Source organism: Bos indicus, chromosome 14 (genome assembly GCF_029378745.1).
Source record: "Bos indicus isolate NIAB-ARS_2022 breed Sahiwal x Tharparkar chromosome 14, NIAB-ARS_B.indTharparkar_mat_pri_1.0, whole genome shotgun sequence".
NCBI classification, from domain to species: domain Eukaryota; kingdom Metazoa; phylum Chordata; class Mammalia; order Artiodactyla; family Bovidae; genus Bos; species Bos indicus.
This window is the reverse complement of record NC_091773.1, coordinates 60,386,596-60,410,569: the sequence shown is the minus strand read 5'-3', so window position 1 is coordinate 60,410,569 and position 23,974 is coordinate 60,386,596. Positions and strand designations below refer to the sequence as shown.

Below are 23,974 nucleotides of genomic sequence, written 5' to 3'. Positions count from 1 at the left end.
ATTATAAGCCTCTAAATATCCACTGATTCTCCTGGCTCTTCTTAGTACACAACTGTATCATCAAAAAATAATAACAATAATACTTCTCTGTTCCTAATATTTATATATCTTTCCCAGATTCCAGAATAATACTTCTTCATAAGTAACACAAAGTTCCAAAATAATGCTAAAAAAACAGGAGATAGTTGGCACGGCACCTTTTTCTTCTCCCTGTGTGTCTTTAGGAAGGACCACTTCTAATTTCTAATACTCTAAATTGTTCTCTGTTTGGACCAGAAACACCACTCCATATTCAATGAACTGAAGGACACAGAGGAAGTCAGCCTTCCCTTAGATTAGACTGGTTAATCTGCTTGCGTAATAAAAAGTTTATAGGTTACATTTTCAGGAGAGCAAATAGCACCAACCTGAGCCAAATAAAGAAGTCAAAAATGAACAAACAAAAAACTTCAGTGACAAGTCCCTGAGTTTGGGAATACTTTTCTACGTAAATGATTTATAGCCAAATGTTATTTTATAGTTTGTAAAACACGGGCACAAATAAAGGACAGAAAGGGGCTTCCCAAGTGGCTCTGTGGTAAAGAATCCACCTGTCAATGCTGGAGATGCTAGAGACGTGGGTTTGATTCCTGGGTTGGGAAGATCCCCTAGAGGAGGAAATGGCAACCCACTCCACTATTCTTGGCTGGTAAGAACGGACAGAGGAGCCTGATGGGCTATAGTCCACGTGGTCACAAAAAGTCAGACATGGCTGAGGAACCGAGCATGTACGCAGAGGACAGAACAAATAAGAAGCACATAAAAAATTAGCCAAAAAATGAGATTCCTTGCCTCTGCCTTAAGCCAAGTGATGATAAAGTTAATTATCCGAGGATTATTACACCAGGCTATTTCCTCTTTAAATATTCTGAGTAACTAGAACAAAGGCTGACACTTTGACTGCTTCCAGTTTTTCACTATTATGAACAATACTTTAAGGAATTCTCATACATGTTCTCTCCATACACACATAAGCAAGTATTTCTGTAGGACAGCTTTTTCTACAAGTAGAATTGTTAGATCCAAGCATACAATTCCACTTTAAAGTTGATGGTGGCATTGAGAAAATGTTTATACCAACTCACAATTCCACTGAATGTGTGTGAAAAAATACCTTATACCCTACAACTCTGGCAAAAGGAAACATTTTATTTCCAAAGATTTGTTTCCAATTAGGTGCATAAAATAAATTTATCATTGTTCTAGTCTCCATTTCCTTATTTACTGAGATTGAAACACTTTTCCTATGTTTATTAGATATTTCTATTTCTTTTCCTGTGAATCACACTGTTAAACCCTTCGTACACTGAAATGTATTCTTCTTCAAGAGCTCTTTATAAACATGTGGGGCTTCCCTGGTGGCTTGGACAGTAAACAATCTGCCTGCAGTGCAGGAGACTCAGTTTCGATCCTTGGGTTGGGAAGATTCCCTAGAGAAGGTAATGGCTACTCACTCCAGTATTCTTACCTGGAGACTTCCATGGACGGAGGAGCCTGGCGGGCTACAGTCCATGGCGTCGTGAAGAGTTGGACATAACTGATCAACTATCACTTTCACTTTTAAATGTATCTTTTTGAGGTATGTAGGTTACACAAGATGTACAACCACTCACACCCACACTCTCCCCAGTAGTCGGTGCTACCTGTGGTGCTGAATTTGATGCTAAATTTAGTTGGTGCTAAAAGTATTTTGAATTTCAGCCATTACTGGGCATGAAATGGCATCTCTCATGGTTGTTTTATGTGCATTTCCTGAAACACCAATGATGTTGAACATCTTTTCATGTGCTTATTGGACATTCTTATATCTTCTTTGAAGTGTCTGTTCAAGTCTCTTGTCCATTTAAAAAAATTTGAGCTATAAAAATTCTTTGTACATTCTGGATCCAAGTACTTTATTAGATATGTGTATTGCTAATATTTTCTCTATCCATGGGTTGCTTTTTCACTTTCTTAATGGTATCTGTTACTTAGGTTTTTTTTTGAAGTATGGTTGACTTACAACATTATATTAGTTTCAGGGATACAACATAGTAACTTGATATTTTTATAGCTTATCAGATCAGATCAGATCAGTCGCTTAGTCGTGTCCGACTCTTTGCGACCCCATGAATCGCAGCGTGCCAGGCCTCCCTGTCCATCACCAACTCCCAGAGTTCACTCAGACTCACATCCATCGAGTCAGTGATGCCATCCAGCCATCTCATCCTCTGTCGTCCCCTTCTCCTCTTGCCCCCAATCCCTCCCAGCATCAGAGTCTTGTCCAATGAGTCAACTCTTCGCATGAGGTAGCCAAAGTACTGGAGTTTCAGCTTTAGCATCATTCCTTCCAAACAAATCCCAGGGCTGATCTCCTTCAGGATGGACTGGTTGGATCTTCTTGCAGTCCAAGGGACTCTCAAGAGTCTTCTCCAACACCACAGTTCAAAAGCATCAATTCTTCGGCGCTCAGACTTCTTCACAGTCCAACTCTCACATCCATATATGACCACAGGAAAAACTATAGCCTTGACTAGCCCTATACTCCATATAAAATTATTATTACATATTGGCTATATTCTTCTGTGCTGTACATTACATCCTTGTAACTTTTTAATTTTATATATAGTAGTTTGTACCTCAATAGTCCTCCACTTATTTTATCCCTCTCCACTGGTAACCACTAGTTTGTTCTCTGTATTTGTGAGTATGTTTCTGTTTTGTTATATTCACTAATGTGTTTTATTTTTCAGATTCCACATAAACTAAAAATATACAGTATGTGTCTTTCTCTGTCTGACTTATTTCACTAAGCATAATATCCTGTAGGTCTATCCACACTGTTGGAAATGGCAAAATTTCATTATTTTTTATGGCTGAGAAATATTCCACGACCATACACACACCCCAACATCATTTTTATCTATTTATCTGTATTTCATGTCTTGGCTACTATAAATAAATGTTGCTATGAACACTGGGATGCATTTATCTATTCAAATTATTTTTTTCATTTTCTTTGGGAAAGAAGAGTGGAACTGCAGGGTCGTGTGGTAGTTCTGTTTTTCATTTTTTGAAGAACTTACGTGCTGTTTTCCACAGTGGCTGTGCTGAATGGGAGAAGATATTTGCAAATGACATGTCCAATAAGGGGTTAATTATCCAAAATACACAAAGAACTCATACAACTCAATATCAAAAAAACAACCCAATTAAAGTATGGGCAGAGGATTTGAACAGACATTTTTCCAAAGGAGATACACCGATGGCCAACAGGCTTATGAAAAGATGCTCAACATTTCTAATCATCAGGGAAATGCAACACAAAACCACAATGAGATACCGCCTCACATCTGTCAAAGTGGTTATTGTCAAAGCCGTGTTGGTCAGGATGTGGAAAAAAGGGAACCACCTTTGTGCACTGTTGGTGGGACCACATGGAAAACAGTATGGAGGTTCCTCAAAAAACTAAAAATAGACCTACCATACGATCTAGCAATTTCACTCCTAGATATTTATGGAAGAAAACAAAACATTAATTAGAAAAGATATATACACCCCTAATGTTTATGGTGGCTTGTGGAATCTCAGTTCCTTGACCAGGGATTGAACCTGGGTCATGGCAGGGAAAACCTGGAATTCTAACCACTAAGCCACCAGGGAACTCCCAACTTTTAATCAACTAAAATGTTTAAGATTCATGAAATCAGGGACCTGACCTAGAACAAAAGAAATAATCAGTAGTTGTCTCTTCATGTATACACTATGAGGATTTTGTTTTCCAATATTCATTTAGAGTGCTTAAAACACATTTATAAGGAGAAACAGTTTTCAGTTTTTCTTTTTTTATGCTTTGTAATAGTTTATGTAACAGATTGTTTACAAATCTGCGCCTTGTGCTTCTTCACAGTAAAGACGACTTAGGGTAGAGATTTTCAATTTCTTCATGCTTTTTGGTTTAATCAGCTTTTCCTAAACTTTCAATTAGTCAATTTTGATAATTTAAATTTTCTTAGAAGTCATTTGCCCTTGAAAGTAAAATTTATCACGGCAAAGCTTCACATAGTACTTTCAAACAACTGTTTAAATTTTGGTATCTATGGTCTTTAAATTTGTTTGGATTTTCTTTGTAGGTAAGTGTAATACTGGCAAATAAGAGTTTTACGTCTTCCTTTTCATTTTTTTATATCACGAATCTCTATTTGTTGGAGTGTGGTATTGACTGAGGGTTCAAGTACAAGCAGTGAAAGTATGTAACCTTGTTTTGGTCCTTTGTGTTTAACTTCAATATTAAAAGTTTGATTTTTAAAATTTTTGAACAGATACCTTTTAGCAAGTTAAGAAAATTTCTTTCTCTATTTATTTGGTATTGCCTGTAAAATTATCTGGGTGTAAAATCTTATTTTGACTGTTGATTTAATTTCTTTAATGACTATTACATTAGTTAGTTTTCTAATTCTTCTTGAATCAATTTGGTAACACACTTTCAGAAATGATTCACTTCATCTAATTTATAAAAGTATCAATATAAACCATTCACGATATTCCTTTGTGACTTAAAATCTCTATTATTGTATTTATAACTATAGACATTTTTGTATCTTTTTTTAAAAAAAAGATACAGATCTCTTTCCTTGAGATCTGTCTTTGTTTATTTTACTCAGTTTTTCAGAAAACCAGTTTTTTGTTTTTTTTTCTGTTTAATTATCTTCTAATAAATAAAGATTTTTTTCTGTTTAATTTTAATTCATTTTTTCTGTTTAATTATTTTCTGGTAAATAAAGATTACCCTGTAGTTTTTATTCTAAACTCTTGAGAAAATGCTGAGCTAATATATTTTCCACTTTACTCTCCATGCATTTATTTTTAATTCAATGCACTAAAGTTGTAAATTTTTCACTAACTGCTGTTTCAACGTAGTTCAACAGTTTTAATATCTAATATTTTCATTACAGCTATTTAAAAATATTTTGAGTTCCACTGTGCCTTCCATCTTTGGTGCAGTTGTTATTTAGGAATATGTTTCTGAACATATGGGCTTTTTAATTGTTGTTTTCCAATATAACTGTGTTATGGTCAGAGAACACAATCTGAATGATGTAGTCTGGAAATACATCGAGAATTCCTTTGTTATTTAATGTATAATCAATTTTTAAATAAATGTTGCACATGTCATTAAAAGGAATGTGCATTCTCTATCCACTGAGATAGGTATAAAAATCACACACATATGTGATATATGTGTCTACTGGATCAGTATCAAATTTTCTCTATTTTTACTTACAGTTTTCCTGTTTAAATTCAGATAAATATGTTTACAAACTTCCACTGTAATTGTGGACTAGGAAAACGTGGTCAGATTATCTGCTTGGTAATTCCCTACAGTTTGCTTTTGCTTGGTTTCAGGCTGCGTTATTAGGTACAGAACATCTAACCATGATTCTATCTTCCATTTGTTATTAATATTTTGTTTTGAAGTCAATTACAACTGATTAACCCTCCTACACTAGCTCTCTTCTGATCAGTATTTCGTAGCTTATCTTTTCCTATCTTCATTATTTAGATTTTCTGTATTGGTACTCTTTTATGTATGTTCCTAAAGCCCATTAGAGAAGGATCATACCAGTTAACCAACCAATAAACCTGACTGGATAGTCTATCTTCTAAATGTTAAGTGAGATTTGTTTTTTTTTTTAATTCTATTTGGGGTGGGGATAGGGTTTTCTCATTTTCCTCTTTTCCTATATTCTCCTATATTAATAGGTTTTTAAAAAAAGTTTCTTTCCCTCTGCTTTGGTCTTTGTTGTTGTTGTTTAGCTGCTATGTCATGTCCCATTCTTTTACAACTCCATGGACTATAGTCTGCCAGGCTTCTCTGTCCATGGGATTTCCCAGGCAAGAATACTGGAACAGGTTGCTAGTCCCTTCTCCAGAGGATCTTTCTGATCCAGGGATGAAACCCACGTCTCCTGCATTGGTAGGTGGATTCTTTACCACTGAGCCACCAGGGACGCTTTGGTCTAATTAAGTCCAACTACAAGTATTCAGTGTTTCTAATCCCCTTTCAAATTCTCAAATTCTGTAGAAAAATCGACAATTTTATTTTCACCCATCTGTAACTGAAATTTAACATTTCATTAACATTGCTTTACTTATGAAAATAAACATAATGAATGGATAAGAAAGCTGCGGTACATATACACAATGGAGTATTACTCAGCCATTAAAAAGAATACATTTGAATCAGTTCTAATGAGGTGGATGAAACTGGAGCCTATTATACAGAGTGAAGTAAGCCAGAAAGAAAAACACCAATACAGTATACTAACGCATATATATGGAATTTAGAAAGATGGTAACAATAACCCTGTGTACGAGACAGCAAAAGAGACACTGGTGTATAGATCAGTCTTATGGACTCTGTGGGAGAGGGAGAGGGTGGGGAGATTTGGGAGAATGGCATTGAAACATGTAAAAAATCATGTATGAAACGAGTTGCCAGTCCAGGTTCGATGCACGATACTGGATGCTTGGGGCTGGTGCACTGGGACGACCCAGAGGGAGGGTATGGGGAGGGAGGAGGGAGGAGGGTTCAGGATGGGGAACACAGGTATACCTGTGGTGGATTCATTTTGATATTTGGCAAAACTAATACAATATTGTAAAGTTTAAAAATAAAATAAAATTAAAAAAAAAGAAAATAAACATACTATGAATAGTTTTTATAATGCTTCTCACACTGTCACCAGTAGAAATCATAGAAAATTTCATATTACATTTCAGTTTTAGTAGATATCTAGAGTAACTACTTACACTCAAAACCACTTTAAAATTATAGTAACTGTTAAAAGCATGGCTTGCTCACTAATTGTTAATAAACATATATGTATTTGTAAAAATATCTGATAGCTGTGTTTCAGGAATAACTGGTTTCTTTTGTAATGCTATGTGTTTTATTCTATACATTTAAAAATATTCTGGGAATGGATTTATAGGTTTCACCAAACTACCAAAGTGCTCATGGCATAAAGAAGGTTAAGGAAAAAAAACTCCAGTATATTAAAGTGTAAAACGTCTGTAGTAAATCTGTGTTCCAAGTTGCTTCCCTGGTGGCTGAGATGGCAAAGAATCTGCCGGCAATGCGGGAGATGCAGGTTCGATCCCTGTGAGAAGGGAATGGCTACCCACTCCAGTATTCTTGCCTGGAGAATTCCATGGACAGAGGAGCCTGACGGGCTATAGTCCATAGGGTCACAAAGAGTTGGACACAATTGAGTGACTAACAGTTTGATTTTGTTGGCTGTTTTGATTAATATTAAATTTTTTCATACATTCTAGAAATTTGGGGGTTGCAAGCTTCTGAGGAGGATTTTTGGTGCTGTTTTTAATTTTTTTCCCCCTATATTCCCCCACAGCATCTGCTCTGTAACTTCCTCTGTTTAGGTCTCCTTTCTAAAACCAGCCCTAACGTGGCAGTTCAGAGCAGTATTACAATCGTGTCACAGAATCAGTAAGGGACTTAGTTAAATTCTCATTTATTATGGTATGTCATCCTATCTTTCTAAGCTCTCAGCTCCATGAGAGTTCAAGCAGTGGTTAGTAGAAGTCTTCTTCAGTCTCCTTTCTTAAACAAAATATCCTGACCCTAGTCCTTGGCTTCAAGCAGGGAACCAGAATCCAATCCTCTGTGGATAAGGTAGACAGAGGATAAGGTGGCCTTTGTGAATTCTAGCAGATTTCCAGGGAAAGGATAAAAATGCGTATAAACTGGTTAAATAGTTTAACCAGTTTTACAAGGAGAGTTCTAAGTATTATTTGTTTATAGCATGTAATTTTAGTTTCTTTTATCTATATTTTAATTATTTTAAACTCAGGAATGCATGTTGTTTTTCATTTTACCAAAAAGTTTTAAAACCTGTGTCTAGATAATCATATACCTTTTCTCTGACTTAATATGGTAAATGAATTTAATGTTTCCTAATACTGACTAAATTGTGTGTTTAAATGAACTTCATTTGATCATGGTATAAATTTCTTTTGAACTATTTTTTAAGATATTACACCAATATTCACAAGTGAAACTTGACTTTCTTTGCATATTATGTCAATATGTCATCTTTAAAAGTTTGTTATTATCATGATAATGGTTTCAGTAAGAACTAGGACAATTACTAAAATTACTTTCTTATTTTATGAGACTGGCTGTGTAAATGCAAATTTGTTAACTCAGTTCAGAATTTAGGAAATCTTCCTTTAGGTGTGTTGGGCTCACCTCTAATACTCTGCATTTCAATACTGTGCTTGATTTTTAGTGTAGCTTTGTGACATCTCAAGGATCCAACACATGATCAGAACCAGATGGCAGTACTCCATGTCATCTCCTCTGTGCTGGCAAGAATTGCCAAGTTTTACAGAACTGAGCTGGTAGGCTGCAAATTTAATTTGCGGTTGAAATTTTAGGTTAAAAGAAGAAAAATCTCTAAAAATGCTAGTTTCATGTTTAAAAAATATTTGGAACCCCTATGGTAAAATGTTACTTTGGAAACACATTTGTACTTAAGTCATACTGTAAGTAGCAGAAAACAGACATATTGTTCAGATTCCAATGTTGGTACAGTTGCAGAAGGATAACTTTCATGGCACATCCCACCCATGCATCAGGCAAGGGAATCGTATTTCTCACAGAGGAGTGTTACTGCTTCCACCGATGCTCAGCTTCAGTGTTCCAGAAGCTATGGCTCAGGGCAGAGAGGAACCAAAGGAAAACATACCATATGTTGCTGTTTTATGGCTTCCACAGAAAAAAGGGGACAGACAATAACTGTGTTCCTCACGTGACTGGTCCTCATGAGTTAATAAATATAAAAAAGGAAGACGGAAACGTTCAAACATAGGCTTAATTTAGAATCCCACTTTTTTGAAAATGTAAAAATGAAGGGATATGTGTCTATGATCTACGAGGTCTCTTTTAAATCTAATGTTCCATGATTCTCATCCATAAAAATGTAAATAATGAAAGACTGTCAAAGATGCCTTTGTAATACTTCTGTGATCGAAACGGCATTCTTAATTGTGTTATAGTTCTCTGTTTAGGTGCACTTTTTTCTCCCTTTCAGGCAAATTTTTTCCTCTAATAACCCCAATATAATTTCCTTAAGCAAGCAATAACTGGTTCTACTGGGTATTTCCTCCTTAGTATCTTATTCCCACAGTTTTTCTCTACAATTTTAAATGTCTTTAAAATACTCTTAATCTTCCTTATTTACATCTTATTTATTCTTAGGATTTAGAATTTACGGTTATTTTCCCTAGGATTATATTTCATTTTGTATTCTTAACAAATGATCTATTGTCTCACTGTTATGAAAAATGAGCTTTTTCTAGACACAGTATTTATCCATCATTAGCTTACGTCAAGTTTTATACACACGTAACATATACAGAGGCATAGCCTACAACTATGTTTTAATTCACTAAGGTAGAGGACTCTACTTTCAAGACCAAGATTATGGGCTAGATATCCAAGTGAATTATAGTAAGTCTGTTTATTTGTCTCATTGCCCAAGATTCTATTCTTGACTCTAATAAACTATTCTGCAGATATGTAGCTTTTGTTAAAAAATTGCCTAGAAGAATATGGATGGCTCAGCACAAATTCATTATCACCATTAGAAAATATTCAAAACACATGCCCTAACAGAAGGGGAAGAATGGGCCGTTATTCTTCCCCTCAAGACGGTAATGATAAATACAATTTATTTTCTAAAAATCATCTTTTTATACTGCATGTTGAGTGATGATATTTGGAAAGCGGATTTATATTTTGTAATAAAACATCAAACAATAATACAAGGAGGTATCAAAATTACCTTATAGTAATGATTTCCCCTGGGTTTGCCCTTATGAACCAGCTACAGTTGATTCTGGCAGGATATTCAGAAGGCCAGCCTGGGCTCGTGATTATTCCACTCGGTGCTCGAATCTGTTCTGGAGTTTCTCCACAGGCTGGAAGATAATCAAAGCAATCTTAGAAAACTGTTGTATTTTAAATAAAGCATTAAGTAAATTAGTATTTATTAAAAAGAAACATATCAGATGTCAAATCATATACAATAAATACGGTATGGCCAACCTTAAAAACTTTCATTATTCTAATTAGATTGTTTTCTTTCCTTTTAGTCAAATTATCTTATCCTAATCAAGTATAAAGTCTTGCGGAGGTGTGAACTTTTCAATTTGGATCTCTGCACACAATTTAAGAGTCAAGACTGCTAGCTTTAGCCATGGAGATCAACTGGTACATCCATCCATCTATCTTTTTCCCAAGATTCACCTTTTAAATTTATTTATTATAACTACCTAAAAATCAGCTTTACTGAACTACTTTTTGGATACTTAAAAAAATCATATAAATATAGTCTTCTGAACAAAATAATTAAAGGAAAGCACATATAAACACAACAGTAAGATGCTGAGTTGTTAAAGTGGGTAGATGATTAGATAAAAGCAGCAAAACATTACTTCAAAGTAGTTCTTTAATTCATTCCAGGAATACTTCCAAACTTTATTACAAAGTCATAAATGATTCCTAAATTATTTTAAAAATAAAGGCTTGAAATAGTGATTAAAGTTATCATTATGTGGTTAGATATCTAAATATCTTAGAAGAAACGGAGAATAAATTCAAACTACTACCAGCACTTTGCCTGCATGATACTGTCACCCCGCTTATTTAACTTATATACAGAGTACATCATACAAAATGCCTGGCTGGATGAAAAACAAGCTGGAATCAAGATTGCTGGGAGAAATATCAATAACCACAGATAGGCAGATGACACCACACTTACGTAAGAAAACGAAGAAGATCTAAAGAGCCTCTTGATGAAAGTGAAAGAGGAGAGTGAAAAAGTTGGCTTAAAACTCAACATTCAGAAAACGAAGATCATGGCATCAAGTTCCATCACTTCATGGCAAATAGATGGGGAAACAATGGAAACAGTGATAGATTTTATTTTGGGGGGCTCCAAAATCACTGCAGATGGTGACTGCAGCTGTGAAATTGAAAGATGCTTCCTCCTGGGAAGAAAAGTTTTGACCAACCTAGATAGCATATTAAAAAGCAGAGACATTACTTTGACAACAAAGGTCCGTCTAGTCAAAGCTATGGTTTTTCCAGTAGCCATGTATGGATTGTGAGAGTTGGACTATAAAGAAAGCTGAGCACCTAAGAATTGATGCTTTTGAACTGTGGTGTTGGAGAAGACTCTTGAGAGTCCCTTGGACTGCAAGGATATCCAACCAGTCTATCCTAAAGGAAATCAGTCAAATATTCATTGGAAGGACTGATGCTGAAGTTGAAACTCCAATACTTTGGCCACATGATGTGAAGAACTGACTCCCTGGAAAAGACCCTGATGCTGGGAAAGATTGAAGGCAGGAGAGAAGGGGACGACAGAGGATGAGATGGTTGGATGGCATCACTGACGTGAGGGACATGAGTTTGAGCAAGCTCCAGGAGTCGATGATGGACAAGGGAAGCCTGACGTGCTGCAGTCTACGGGGTCGCAAAGTACTGGACACGACTGAGCGACTGAACTGAACTGATTCTCCCTTCATTATCTTGAACGCTCACAGTTCACATTTTAACAATCCAGAATTCAGCTAATAATCCCAGAATTTAGTCTCCCTCAAGAGTCACAGGCCAAAAAAAAGAAAAATGCAATCAATGTTTAAACCTTCAGTAAAATTTAAAATCTTGGAATCTCTTATTTGATACAACTCTGACAGACCAGACTATCTAATTTTTAAAGTAAGAGCAGATAAAAAGGAGCAAATTACAAGTGGGGAAAGTAGCTGCCAAAATGACCATTTTTTTTGGTGTGTCTATGTAATAGAGGTTATGGTCTGTTCAATTTAGGTTAAGTATGCTTGCTAAGGAGTAATTTTACAAAGTTTTTATCCATAATGGTCAACATATGGCAAACTATATTGCTCAGAGAGTCAATACTTATTTCAATAGAATTAGCCATTCCCTGCAGAAAACATGCAATCAAGGTTTTAAACCTCTGCAGGTTCATGCCTAAAATGCATCTAGTTTGAAATTAGGGTACACTGCCAAAGGGATCTTGTTTTTAATCACTTTTCGAACACAGAGATTCATGGCATGAAAATACAGGTATACAATACATTGATATATTATATATATATTAATTAATATATATATAATAATATATATATAATAATCTAGCATACATCTTATTGCCCACACACACAGTTTCCACTTGTTTTTGCTTTCCCCTTACCAAAAAAATACTTTGGTATTTTACAAAAAGACTGTGTTTATCCAAATGCGATTCTATTTGGGGCTTATTAACACTGAAGTATTAATAAAGCAAGGCAAACCATTCAATATCACAGTAATCCAAGTCTTTTCCCCAACCAGTAATGCTGAAGAAGCTGAACGGTTCTATGAAGACCTACAAGACCTTCTAGAACTAACACCCAAAAAAGATGTCCTTTTCATTACAGGGGACTAGAATGCAAAATCAAGAAGTCAAGAGACATCTGGAGTAACAGGCAAATTTGGCCTTGGAATACAAAATGAAGCGGGGCAAAGGCTATAACAGAGTTTTGCCAAGAGAACACACTGGTCATAGCAAACACCTTCCAACAACAACAAGAGAAGATTCTAAACATGGACATCACAAGATGGTCAATACCAAAATCAGACTGATTATATTCTTTGCAGCCAAAGATGGAGAAGCTCTACACAGCCGGCAAAAACAAAACTGGGAGCTGATTCTGGCTCAGATCATGAACTCTTTATTGCCAAATTCAGACTAAATTGAATGGCACCCCACTCCAGTACTCTTGCCTGGAAAATCCCATGGACGGAGGAGCCTGGTAGGCTGCAGGTCCCTGGGGTCGCTCTGAGTCGGACACGACTGAGTGACTTCACTTTCACTTTTCACTTTCATGCATTGGAGGAGGAAATGGCAACCCCCTCCAGTATTCTTGCCTGGAGAATCCCAGGGATGGAGGAGCCTGGTGGGCTGTCGCCTATGGGGTCACACAGAGTCGGACACGACTGAAGTGACTTAGCAGCAGCAGCAGGGAAAACCACTAGACCATTCAGGTATGACCTAAATCAAATCCCTTATGATTATACACTGGAAGTGAGAAATAGATTTAAAGGATTAGATTTGATAGAGTGCCTGAAGAACTATGGACGGAGGTTTGTGACACTGTATAGGAGGCAATGATCAAGATCATCCCCAAGAAAAAGAAACGCAAAAAGGCAAAATGGTTGTCTGAGGAGGCCTTACAAACAGCTGAGAAAAGAAGAGAAGTGAAAGGCAAAGGCAAAAAGGAAAGGTATACCCATTTGAATGCAGAGTTCCAAAGAATACCGAGGAAAGATAAGAAAGTCTTCCTCAGTGATCAGTGCAATGAAACAGAGAAAAACAACAGAATGGAAAAGACTACTGATCTTTTCAAGAAAATTAAAGATACCAAGCAGAGACATTACTTTGCCAACAAAGGTTCGTCTAGTCAAGGCTATGGTTTTTCCAGTAGTCATGTATGGATATGAGAGTTGGACTGTGAAGAAAGCTGAGCGCCAAAGAATTGATGCTTTTGAACTGTGGTGCTAGAGAAGACTCTTGAGAGTCCCTTGGACTGCAAGCAGATCCAACCAGTCCATTCTAAAAGAGATCAGCCCTGGGATTTCTTTGGAAGGAATGATGCTAAAGCTGAAACTCCAGTACTTTGGTCACCTCATGCGAAGAGTTGACTCACTGGAAAAGACTCTGATGCTGGGAGGGATTGGGGGCAGGAGGAGAAGGGGACGACAGAGGATGAGATGGCTGGATGGCATCACTGACTCGATGGATGTGAGTTTGAGTGAACTCCAGGAGTTGGTGATGGACAGGGAGGCCTGGTGTGCTGCAATTCATGGGGTTGCAAAGAGTCGGACATGACTGAGCGACTGAACTGAACTGAAGGGAACATTTAATGCAAAGATGGGCACAATAAACGACAGAAATGGTATGGACCTAACAGAAGCAGAAGCTATTAAGAGGTGGTAAGAATAGTCAGAACTATACAGAAAAGATCTTCATGACCTAGATAATCATGATGGTGTGATCACTCATCTAGAGCCAGACATCCTTGAATGTGAAGTCAAGTGGGCTTTAGGAAGCATCACTGCAAACAAAGCTAGTGGAGGTGATGGAATTCCAGTTGAGCTATTTCAAATCCTCAAAGATGATGCTGTGAAAATGCTGCACTCAATATGCCAGCAAATTTGGAAAACTCAGCAGTGGCCACAGGACTGGAAAAGGTCAGTTTTCATTCCAATCCAAAGAAGGCAATGCCAAAGAATGTTCAAACTACTGCACAACTGCACTCATCTCACACGCAAGCAAAGTAATGCTGAAAATTCTCCAAGCCAGGCTTCAACAGTATGGGAACCGTGAACTTCCAGATGTTCAAGGTGGTTTTAGAAAAGCCAGAGGAACCAGAGATCAAACTGCCAACATCCACTGGATCATCAAAAAAGAAAGAGAGTTCCAGAAAAACATCTACTTCTGCTTTATTGACTATGCCAAAGCCTTTGACTGTGTGGATCACAATAAACTGTGGAAAATTCTGAAAGAGATGGCAATACCAGACCACCTGCCTGTCTCTTGAAAAATCTGTGTGCAGGTCAAGAAGCAACAGTTAGAACTGGACATGGAACAACAGACTGGTTCCAAATAGGAAAAGGAGTATGTCAAGGCTGTGTATTGTGACCCTGCTTATTTAACTTATATGCAGAGTACATCATGAGAAATGCTGGGCTGGAGGAAGCACAAGCTGGAATCAAGTTTGCCTGGAGAGATATCAATAACCTCAGACGTGCAGATGACACCACCCTAATGACAGAAAGTGAAGAAGAACTAAAGAGCCTCTTGATGAAAGTGAAAGAAGAGAGTGAAAAAGCAGGCTTTAAACTCAACATTCAGAAAACTAAGATCATGGCATCTGGTCCAATCACTTCATGGCAAACAGATGGGGAAAAAATGGAAACAGTGACAGACTTTATTTTTGGGGGCTCCCAAATCACCACAGATGATGACCGCAGCCATGAAATTAAAAGATGCTTACTCCTTGGAAGGAAAGTTATGACCAACCTAGACGGCACATTAAAAAGCAGAGATATTACTTTGCCAACAAAGGTCCATCTAGTCAAAGTTATGGTTTTTCCAGTAGTCATGAATGGATTGTGAGAGTTGGACTATAAAGAAAGCTGAGCACCCAAGAATTGATGTTTTTTAACTGTGGTGTTGGACAGGACTCTTGAGAGTCCCTTGGACTGCAAGGAGATCCAACCAGTCCATCCTAAAGGAAATCAGTCCAAAATATTCATTGGAAGGACTGATGCTGAAACTCCGATACTTTGGCCACTTGATGTGAAGAAGTGACTCCTTGGAAAAGACCCTGATGCTGGGTAAGATTGAAGGCGGTAGGAGAAGGGGACTACAGAGAATGAGATATGGTTGGAATGAATCACCAATTCAATGGACGTTGAGTTTGAGCAAGTTCTGGGAGTTGGTGATGGACAGCAAAGACTGGCGTGCTGCAGTCCATGGGGTCACAAAGAGTTGGACACGACTGAGCAACTGAACTGAACTGACTGAATACTGAAGTGCCAGAATTTTGTTTCCATCCTTGTTCTAATGAGTTATCATCTCAGCAATTAATGAAAAGATGCTCTAAGTCATTTATAAGCCCTTTTTCCTTTCTTCACTCTCTTGCCAAAGCATTTTGTAGCAGTATATTGAAGAAATTCTTAAGTTCATGAAGATACAAACATACAAATAAACTAGCAAAAACTATTATCATGTCTCCCCCAGGATATTGTAAACTGTTCATTTTCATGAAAAGATTCATTTACGTTAAAGAGAATAATACAATTTTACGTTAAACTAACACTGTAATGGCATGTAAGTACTCAAATACTTATCAGCTGATCTAACAGTTCTGGGACACATCCAAAAACCAGGTGGGAATAACCTATGATAAAGCAAATAACTCCTAACCTTTAAATAAACTGAGCTGGAGAGACTAGTTATAGAGCAAAACAGGAAAGAATTTTATTACATTTTTATCAGATTACGCTTAAAAAGTTTTCCCTCAAATACCTGAGAAACCCATAGGTGGTGCTCTTATACCAAAAACTAAAGAAATTATGATCTGGCATGGATGCTCAAAAATACTGTTGTGAATATTTTATTTTCATACAACTGACAAAGGATAGACACAACATTCATAAATAAGAGCAGTTATTTTAATATTCAGTATTTAACATTCTAATTCACTTAATACTTCTATAACATTATTTAATATTTCTACCTGACCACAAATTAAATTTTCTCTCTTAATTGGCTATGAATATATATTTTGATTAAATTTTGCAACATGACTGAGTCTGGCATTTTGTTTTAGATTCAGCCAGTGGCTTTTTACCAACATCTTTATACATATAATACACTGGACATGCAGATTAATATACTCTAGCACAACCACAATTTATCCCTTTCTATGTATGAGGAAGAACACATTTAAATGCTCAAAGAATACGACAAACATTAGAAATCAAAAGAAAATCCCCCTCCCTTTTGAGCTTAGAGTTTGCCTATATATACCGGTAGGTTTGGAATCAGAAGACTAAGGTGCCATCCGTTCTATCTGCCACTATGGGCTCTGCCATGGTATAAACGACTAAACCTTTTAAAGACTTGGTTTCCTCATGTGTTAAAATAAGCAGTTGCTATTTGAATAATCTCTAAGGCCTATTTCAGCCCTAAATCATGCCCCTCTTTCATCATCATAACATATTTCTACTGTATTTCTGATACTTATCAGGATGCATTGGTAAATTTTTTTGCTGCATCACTTTGCACTGTCTTTTTGACCCACTGAGATCACATTTTCATATTCTTACCTTAACCCCATCAAAACTGTGTTAGCAAGCAAAGGCCACCACCGAATCAAATGTCCCCTCACTCTCCATGGTACCTGATTTCTTTAGGCCACCTGACAGTGATCTTTTTCCTCTTGGTCCCGTACTTCCTTGACTTTGCTGACATCACTCTTTTAGTTCTCCTAATTCAGACTCTTCTGGGACTGTTCTCAGACTGGATCCTTCTTCCTCAGCCAGCTCCTGATATACTGATGTCATGGTTCATTCCAAAGTTTTATGCTCTTCTCTCTCTCTATGGGAGATCTCATTCATGCCTACATCTCCACTTACGATCTACAGTTGACAAGTTAAAAAATCTCTAACCCAGAGACTCTGCATAATCAAAGGTCCACTGGACATCACAAATTCAATATCATCAGAACTGTGCGTTTCTCAAATCCTTCTCTTGATTTTAAATTCTGAATTGTTATTATCATAGATATCGTAGATATTTGGGAAAAACAATAGTCATTTCACCTAATTCAAGTAAAAAGTAGACTTACTTTAAGAATATCACAGGCAATCTCACTGACTTCTTAAGTGTAGGAAATAAAACTCACAGCAACTAAAACTAGAAATCTCAAAGTCACAACCTGAGGCTGCCTTCATCACCTCTTAAAAGGCCTACTCTGTCTCCTATATGTCTGTCCCAATCTTCCAACTGGCTTTCAGAGTCTTCTACTTTTCCATTATTTTTCAGTATCTTATAATGACTTCTCATTCCCAACTTATCATAACACGTCAGTTTAAGTATCTACCATCAACTGTAATCTCATTGTTTTCTTATTTTGCTATGTTTATACTATTGTTCATTTTATATTTTACCCTTTTACATATAAGATTTGAGGTGACTTACTATCACAATCAATTTGATAGTACTTTAGCATCTACTTCCTCACTTGTAAATGGGGATTAAAACACTACCTACCACATAACAGTGCTGCAAGAAATAAATACAACTATTTTGGTAAGGAGATTAGCCCACTGTTTGGATTACAGCAACCTGCTGATACATAACATCACATGATCGACCAAAGCAGACTGGTTGGCAGTAATGCCTGGAATGTCATACTGAGATGATTATTAAGGCGGTGGCCAGGCTAAATGTGAAAGAGGGCAGTGATTGTTCATTTAATGTATGCTGGGCACTATCATGTTCTGGAAAGAATGTAAAATTATGCCATAACTAACTGGGTATCTGACATGAGTTGGGATATACACTCACAAAATGTTGCTTTAGGGAATGAATTTTTGTTTGTTTGTTTTAAACAAAATTTGTATACAGTTCTGCTAGTTTAAACGTCTTTCTAGATTTTTGACTATATTCCAATCTACAATGTACCAAACCTAATCTTCTTTTACTTCCATTTTTTTCTACCCATATCATCTCTATTGCTTACACAGTTATTTTAGCTAATATCTGATTATTTCTTCAATAGAGTTAGTATATATATAACTGGCAAACAGAGAAATCTCATCAGTATAATGCAAAGTTGTGAAAGATCTTATTCCCAGCATGTGAATGATGTCAAGTAACCAGGAGCAGGAGAAAACCCCTAGCAAGTAACTTCTTTTATTGCAAGAAGTGCTTACTTTTACTGTTTTAAAGAACTGCTATACAGAGTGAAGTAAGCCAGAAAGAAAAACACCAATACAGTATACTAACGCATATATATGCAATTTAGAAAGATGGTAACGATAACCCTGTATGCGAGACAGCAAAAAAGACACAAATGTATAGAACAGTCTTTTAGACTCTGTGGGAGAGGGAAAGGTGGGATGATTTGGGAGAATGGCACTGAAACATGTATAATATCATATAAGAAACGAATCACCAGTCCAGGTTCGATGCAGGATACAGGATGCTTGGGGCTGGTGCACTGGGATGACCCAGAGGGATGGTATGGGGAGGGAAGTGGGAGGGGGGTTCAGGATGGGGAACACATGTACACCCGTGGCAGAGTCATGTTGATGTATGGCAAAACCAATACAATACTGTAAAGTAATTAGCCTTCAATTAAAAAAAAAAAAAAAAAGAACTGCTAGACTTTCCTCTGTATTAAGACATCTTGGGAGGCAGCAAGTATAGATGGAGATGTGAACACCTTTCCCCACTATCAAAATAAAACAGAACACCTTAATTGATGAAGGGTATCTCTGAATTATGTTTTTAGTTTTGATTAAACTGGTCTCCATTAGAAGAAGCACGTATCTTCAAGGAGGAAGTCTGAACTTCAGAGTATGTGGCTGCAAAGTATGGACCGAGTCTAGGTGTAACTGTCAGGAGATATTTGTCCTGGCATTTGGAGCAACATTTTATTTGTTAGGGCTGTACTTACAGAGTTATGTAGTTGTAAGCAATCTGTACCAAAACTACCTTTCTCATAAGCCCTGTTAGTTTAGTGTTCAGTTTTGCAGAATATGAGATTTTCCAGCAACACACACATGGCATTTGGGCCAAGAATGACTATGTTTTAGCCTTTGTTCATTTTGCTTTCTTAATATGTCTCTTAATACAACAGAAGAGTCCAAAATGCAGTACCTGGATACAATCTCAAAAATGACACAATGATCTCTGTTTGTTTCCAAGGCAAACCATTCAACATCACGGTACTCCAAGCCTATGCCCCAACCAGTAACGCTGAAGAAGCTGAAGTTGAACGGTTCTATGAAGACCTACAAGATGTTTTAGAACTAACACCCCAAAAAGATGTCCTTTTCATTATAGGGGACTGGAATGCAAAAGTAGGAAGTCAAGAAACACCTGGAATAACAGGCAAATTTGACCTTGGAGTACAGAATGAAGCAGGGCAAAGGCTAATAGAGTTTTGCCAAGAGAACGCACTGGTCATAACAAACACCCTCTTCCAACAACACAAGAGAAGACTACACATGGACATCACCAGATGGTCAACACCGATATCAGATTATATTCTTTGCAGCCAAAGATGGAGAAGCTCTATACAGTCAGCAAAAACAAGACCAGGAGCTGACTGTGGCTCAGATCATGAACTCCTTACTGCCAAATTCAGACAAATTGAAGAAAGTAGGGAAAACCCTAGACCATTCAGGTATGACCTAAATCAAATCCCTTATGATTATACAGTGGAAGTGAGAAATAGATTTAAGAGACTAGATCTGATAGAGTGCCTGATGAACTATGGACTGAGGTTTGTGACATTGTACAGGAGACAGGGATTAAGACCATCCCCATGGAAAAGAAATGCAAAAAAGCGATATGACTGTCTGAGGAGGCCTTACAAATAGCTGTGAAAAGAAGAGAAGCGAAAAGCAAAGGAGGAAAGGAAAGATATAAGCATCTGAATGCAGAGTTCCAAAGAATAGCAAGGAGAGATAAGAAAGGCTTCCTCAGCAATCAATGCAAAGAAGTAGAGGCAAACAACAGAATGGGAAAGATTAGAGATCTCTTCAAGAAAATCAGAGATACCAAGGGAACATTTCATGCAAAGATGGGCTCGATAAAGGACAGAAATGGTATGGACCTAACAGAAGCAGAAGATATTAAGAAGAGATGGCAAGAATACACAGAAGAACTGTACAAAAAAAATCTTCATGACCCAGATAATCACGATGGTGTGATCACTGACCTAGAGCCAGACATCCTGGAATGTGAAGTCAAGTGGGCCTTAGAAAGTATCACTATGTACAAAGCTAGTGGAGGTGATGGTATTCCAGTTGAGCTGTTTCAAATCCTGAAAGATGATGCTGTGAAAGTGCTGCACTCAATATGCCAGCAAATTTGGAAAACTCAGCAGTGGCCACGGGACTGGAAAACATCAGTTTTCATTCCAATCCCAAAGAAAGGTAATGCCAGAGAATGCTCAAACTACCGCACAATTACACTCATCTCACATGCTAGTAAAGTAATGCTGAAAATTCTCCAAGCCAGGCTTCAGCAATAAGTGAACCGTGAACTTCCAGATGTTCAAGCTGGTTTTAGAAAAGGCAGAGGAACCAGAGATCAAACTGCCAACATCTGTTGGATCATAGAAAAAGCAAGAGAATTCCAGAAAAACATCTATTTCTGCTTTATTGACTATGCCAAAGCCTTTGACTGTGTGGATCACAATAAACTGTGGAAAATTCTGAAAGAGATGGGAATACCAGACCACCTGACCTGCCTCTTGAGAAATCTGTATGCAGGTCAGGAAGCAACAGTTAGAACTGGACATGGAACAACAGACTGGTTCCAAATAGGAAAAGGAGTACGTCAAGGCTGTATACTGTCACCCTGCTTATTTAACTTATATCCAGAGTACATTATGAGAAACGCCAGGCTAGAAGAAACACAAGCTGGAATCAAGATTGCCAGGAGAAATATCAATAACCTCAGATATGCAGATGATACCACCCTTATGGCAGAAAGTGAAGAGGAACTCAAAAGCCTCTTGATGAAAGTGAAAGAGGAGAGTGAAAAAGTTGGCTTAAAGTTCAACATTCAGAAAGCTAAGATCATGGCATCTGGTCCCATCACTTCATGGCAAATAGATGGGGAAACAGTGGAAACAGTGAGAGACTTTATTTTGGGGGGCTCCAAAATCACTGCATATGGTGACTGCAGCTACGAAATTAAAAGACGCTTGCTCCTTGGAAGGAAAGTTATGACCAACCTAAATAGCATATTCAAAAGCAGAGACATTACTTTGCCAACAAAGGTCTGTCTAGTCAAGGCTATGGTTTTTCCAGTGGTCATGTATGGATGTGAGACTGGATGTGAAGAAAGCTGAGAGCCGAAGAATTGATGCTTGTGAACTGGGGTGCTGGAGAAGACTCTTGAGAGTCCCTTGGACTGTAAGGAGATCCAACCTGTCCATCCTAAAGGAAATCAGTCCTGGGTGTTCATTGGAAGGACTTATGCTGAAGCTGAAACTCCAGTACTTTGGCCACCTAATGTGTAAAGCTGACTCATTTGAAAAGACCCTGATGCTGGGAGGGATTGTGGGCAGGAGGAGAAGGGGACGACAGAGGATGAGATGGCTGGATGGCATCACCATCTCGACAGACACGAGTCTGAATGAACTCTGGGAGTTGGTGATGGACAGGGAGGTCTGGCCTGCTGCGATTCATGGGGTCGCAAAGAGTCAGACGAGACTGAACTGAACTGAATAATCAGTGTCAAGTTTTTGTTCTCAGAACAGAAATACCTTAAAAAAAATCTATTTAATTTACTCTAGTCAGTATCTTCAGATATAAACAAGTATTCAAGTATTTTGGGTGACGATAATATATATCTCTCGTTTTGATAGATTTCCCATAACTCAAAATAGAAGCTCCCAAATTAAGATTTCCAAATGTTCATTCAAAAAGTTAGCAACTTTCAACTCCCAGAGCGTCTTCTTCATAGAATGCAGTGATTAGAGTAAGTGTTAGTCACTCATTCGTGTCCAACTCTTTGTGATCCCATGGACTGTAGCCCGCCAGGGTCCCCTGTTCATGGGATTTTCCAGGCAAGAATACTGGAGTGAGTTGCCATTTTCTTCACCAGGGATTGAACCCAGGTCCTGCACCACAGGTAGACTCTTATCGTCTGAGCCGCCAGGGAAGCCTCTGGTTATCTGATTAGTTCCCCTAAAGCCTATTTCATTTGGACATTTGGAATGAAAAAAGAAAATAGCATTATCACAATGCTAGTGGTTAAAAGGCATTAAAGGCTAAATTAAAGAATACACTTTTTAATTGATTGCATATGTTTTCAATTAAGAGAAGGAGAATTAACTGAAAAGTAAATAGGTAGAGATTCTTTGATGGCATTCTTAATAAAATTTTGATAATTTCTAGTTTTAAAATACAAAGATCTCACTGTAGAATTGAGAAAACAGGGCAAAACTAACTGAGAAACACTCAAGACTTCTTCATGCTTATTCTGATACTAGTTCAATAATCCCACAGAAAAAGCAGGTAACTATGATTTTAAAATTAGATTTGTACACCATACCTATTATCTTTAAAGTAACCATTTATAGAATAGAAACTGTGCCAACAACCACTATTTTAGAGGCCACATGGGAGAGAAGAGGACGATTTCAAAATATTTTATGGTTTTTAAGACCTGAAAAAAAGACACACGGAAAGAAATTTACAGTTCTACTTGTAAGGGAAAAAGTACAATTTCCTGTTCCACAGATGAAGAATGGGGTTTCTTTTCAAAACTGACAAGGGGTTTTGGCGCTTTGTGACTAAAGGTGATATGAAATCTTTGTGCCTTTTGTTTTAACAAATTACAAAGCTGAAATTCAAGTAAAAATCAGCTGTGCTTACTGGCCACCTTAAGTACATGAGATACATACGAAAAACACAAAAGAAAATGAAGAAAATTAATGTTCTCATGGACACTGAAGCTTTGTAAAAATGAATTATGATTATTAACTGAATTCAAGAAGCATATAAATAGTTATGAGAGCATACAAGACGTATTTCTGTTCAGTTGCTCAGCCTGTTCAACTCTTTGAGACCCCCATGAACTGCAGCCTGCCAGGCTCCTCTGTCCATGGGATTTCCCAGGCAAGAACACTGGAGTACACTGCCATTTCCTTCTCCAGGGGATCTTCTGGACCCAGGGATCGAACCCACTTTTCCTGCATTGGCAGGCAGATTCTTTACCACTGAGCCACCCGGGAAGACCTTGCATACAAGACAATACAGTCCCACATGACATAGTGTGTATTTATAAACAATGTGTCATAAGGCACAGGGTATTATTAAACAGAAACAAAGGCCCACTTTTGGGCCTTATGTAAGTCAAGTTTGTTTGTTAACAAAGGGTTTCTTTCACTGAACAGAAGTGAGAACAATCAGAATAAAGAGCACATTCCAAATTAAAAGAATTTAGTGACTCAATTCTATAGATACTAGCTAAGGCAAGGTATGCTACTGCTAAAAGAAGTGATATGATACAAATACTGGGTAACATTACCTTGCTGTATACAA

General features: G+C 37.4%; 1 protein-coding gene across 2 annotated transcripts in view; it reads right to left on the bottom strand.

The window, feature by feature from the left end:
* Positions 1 to 23,974, bottom strand: part of LRP12 (LDL receptor related protein 12) — a 90,275-nt gene that overhangs the window by 11,581 nt on the left and 54,720 nt on the right. For both annotated transcript variants that reach the window (XM_019973842.2, XM_019973843.2), the window contains one exon: positions 9,888 to 10,023. In XM_019973842.2, coding sequence (XP_019829401.2) covers positions 9,888 to 10,023 — 136 coding nt within the window. The remainder of the gene's footprint in view (positions 1 to 9,887; positions 10,024 to 23,974) is intronic.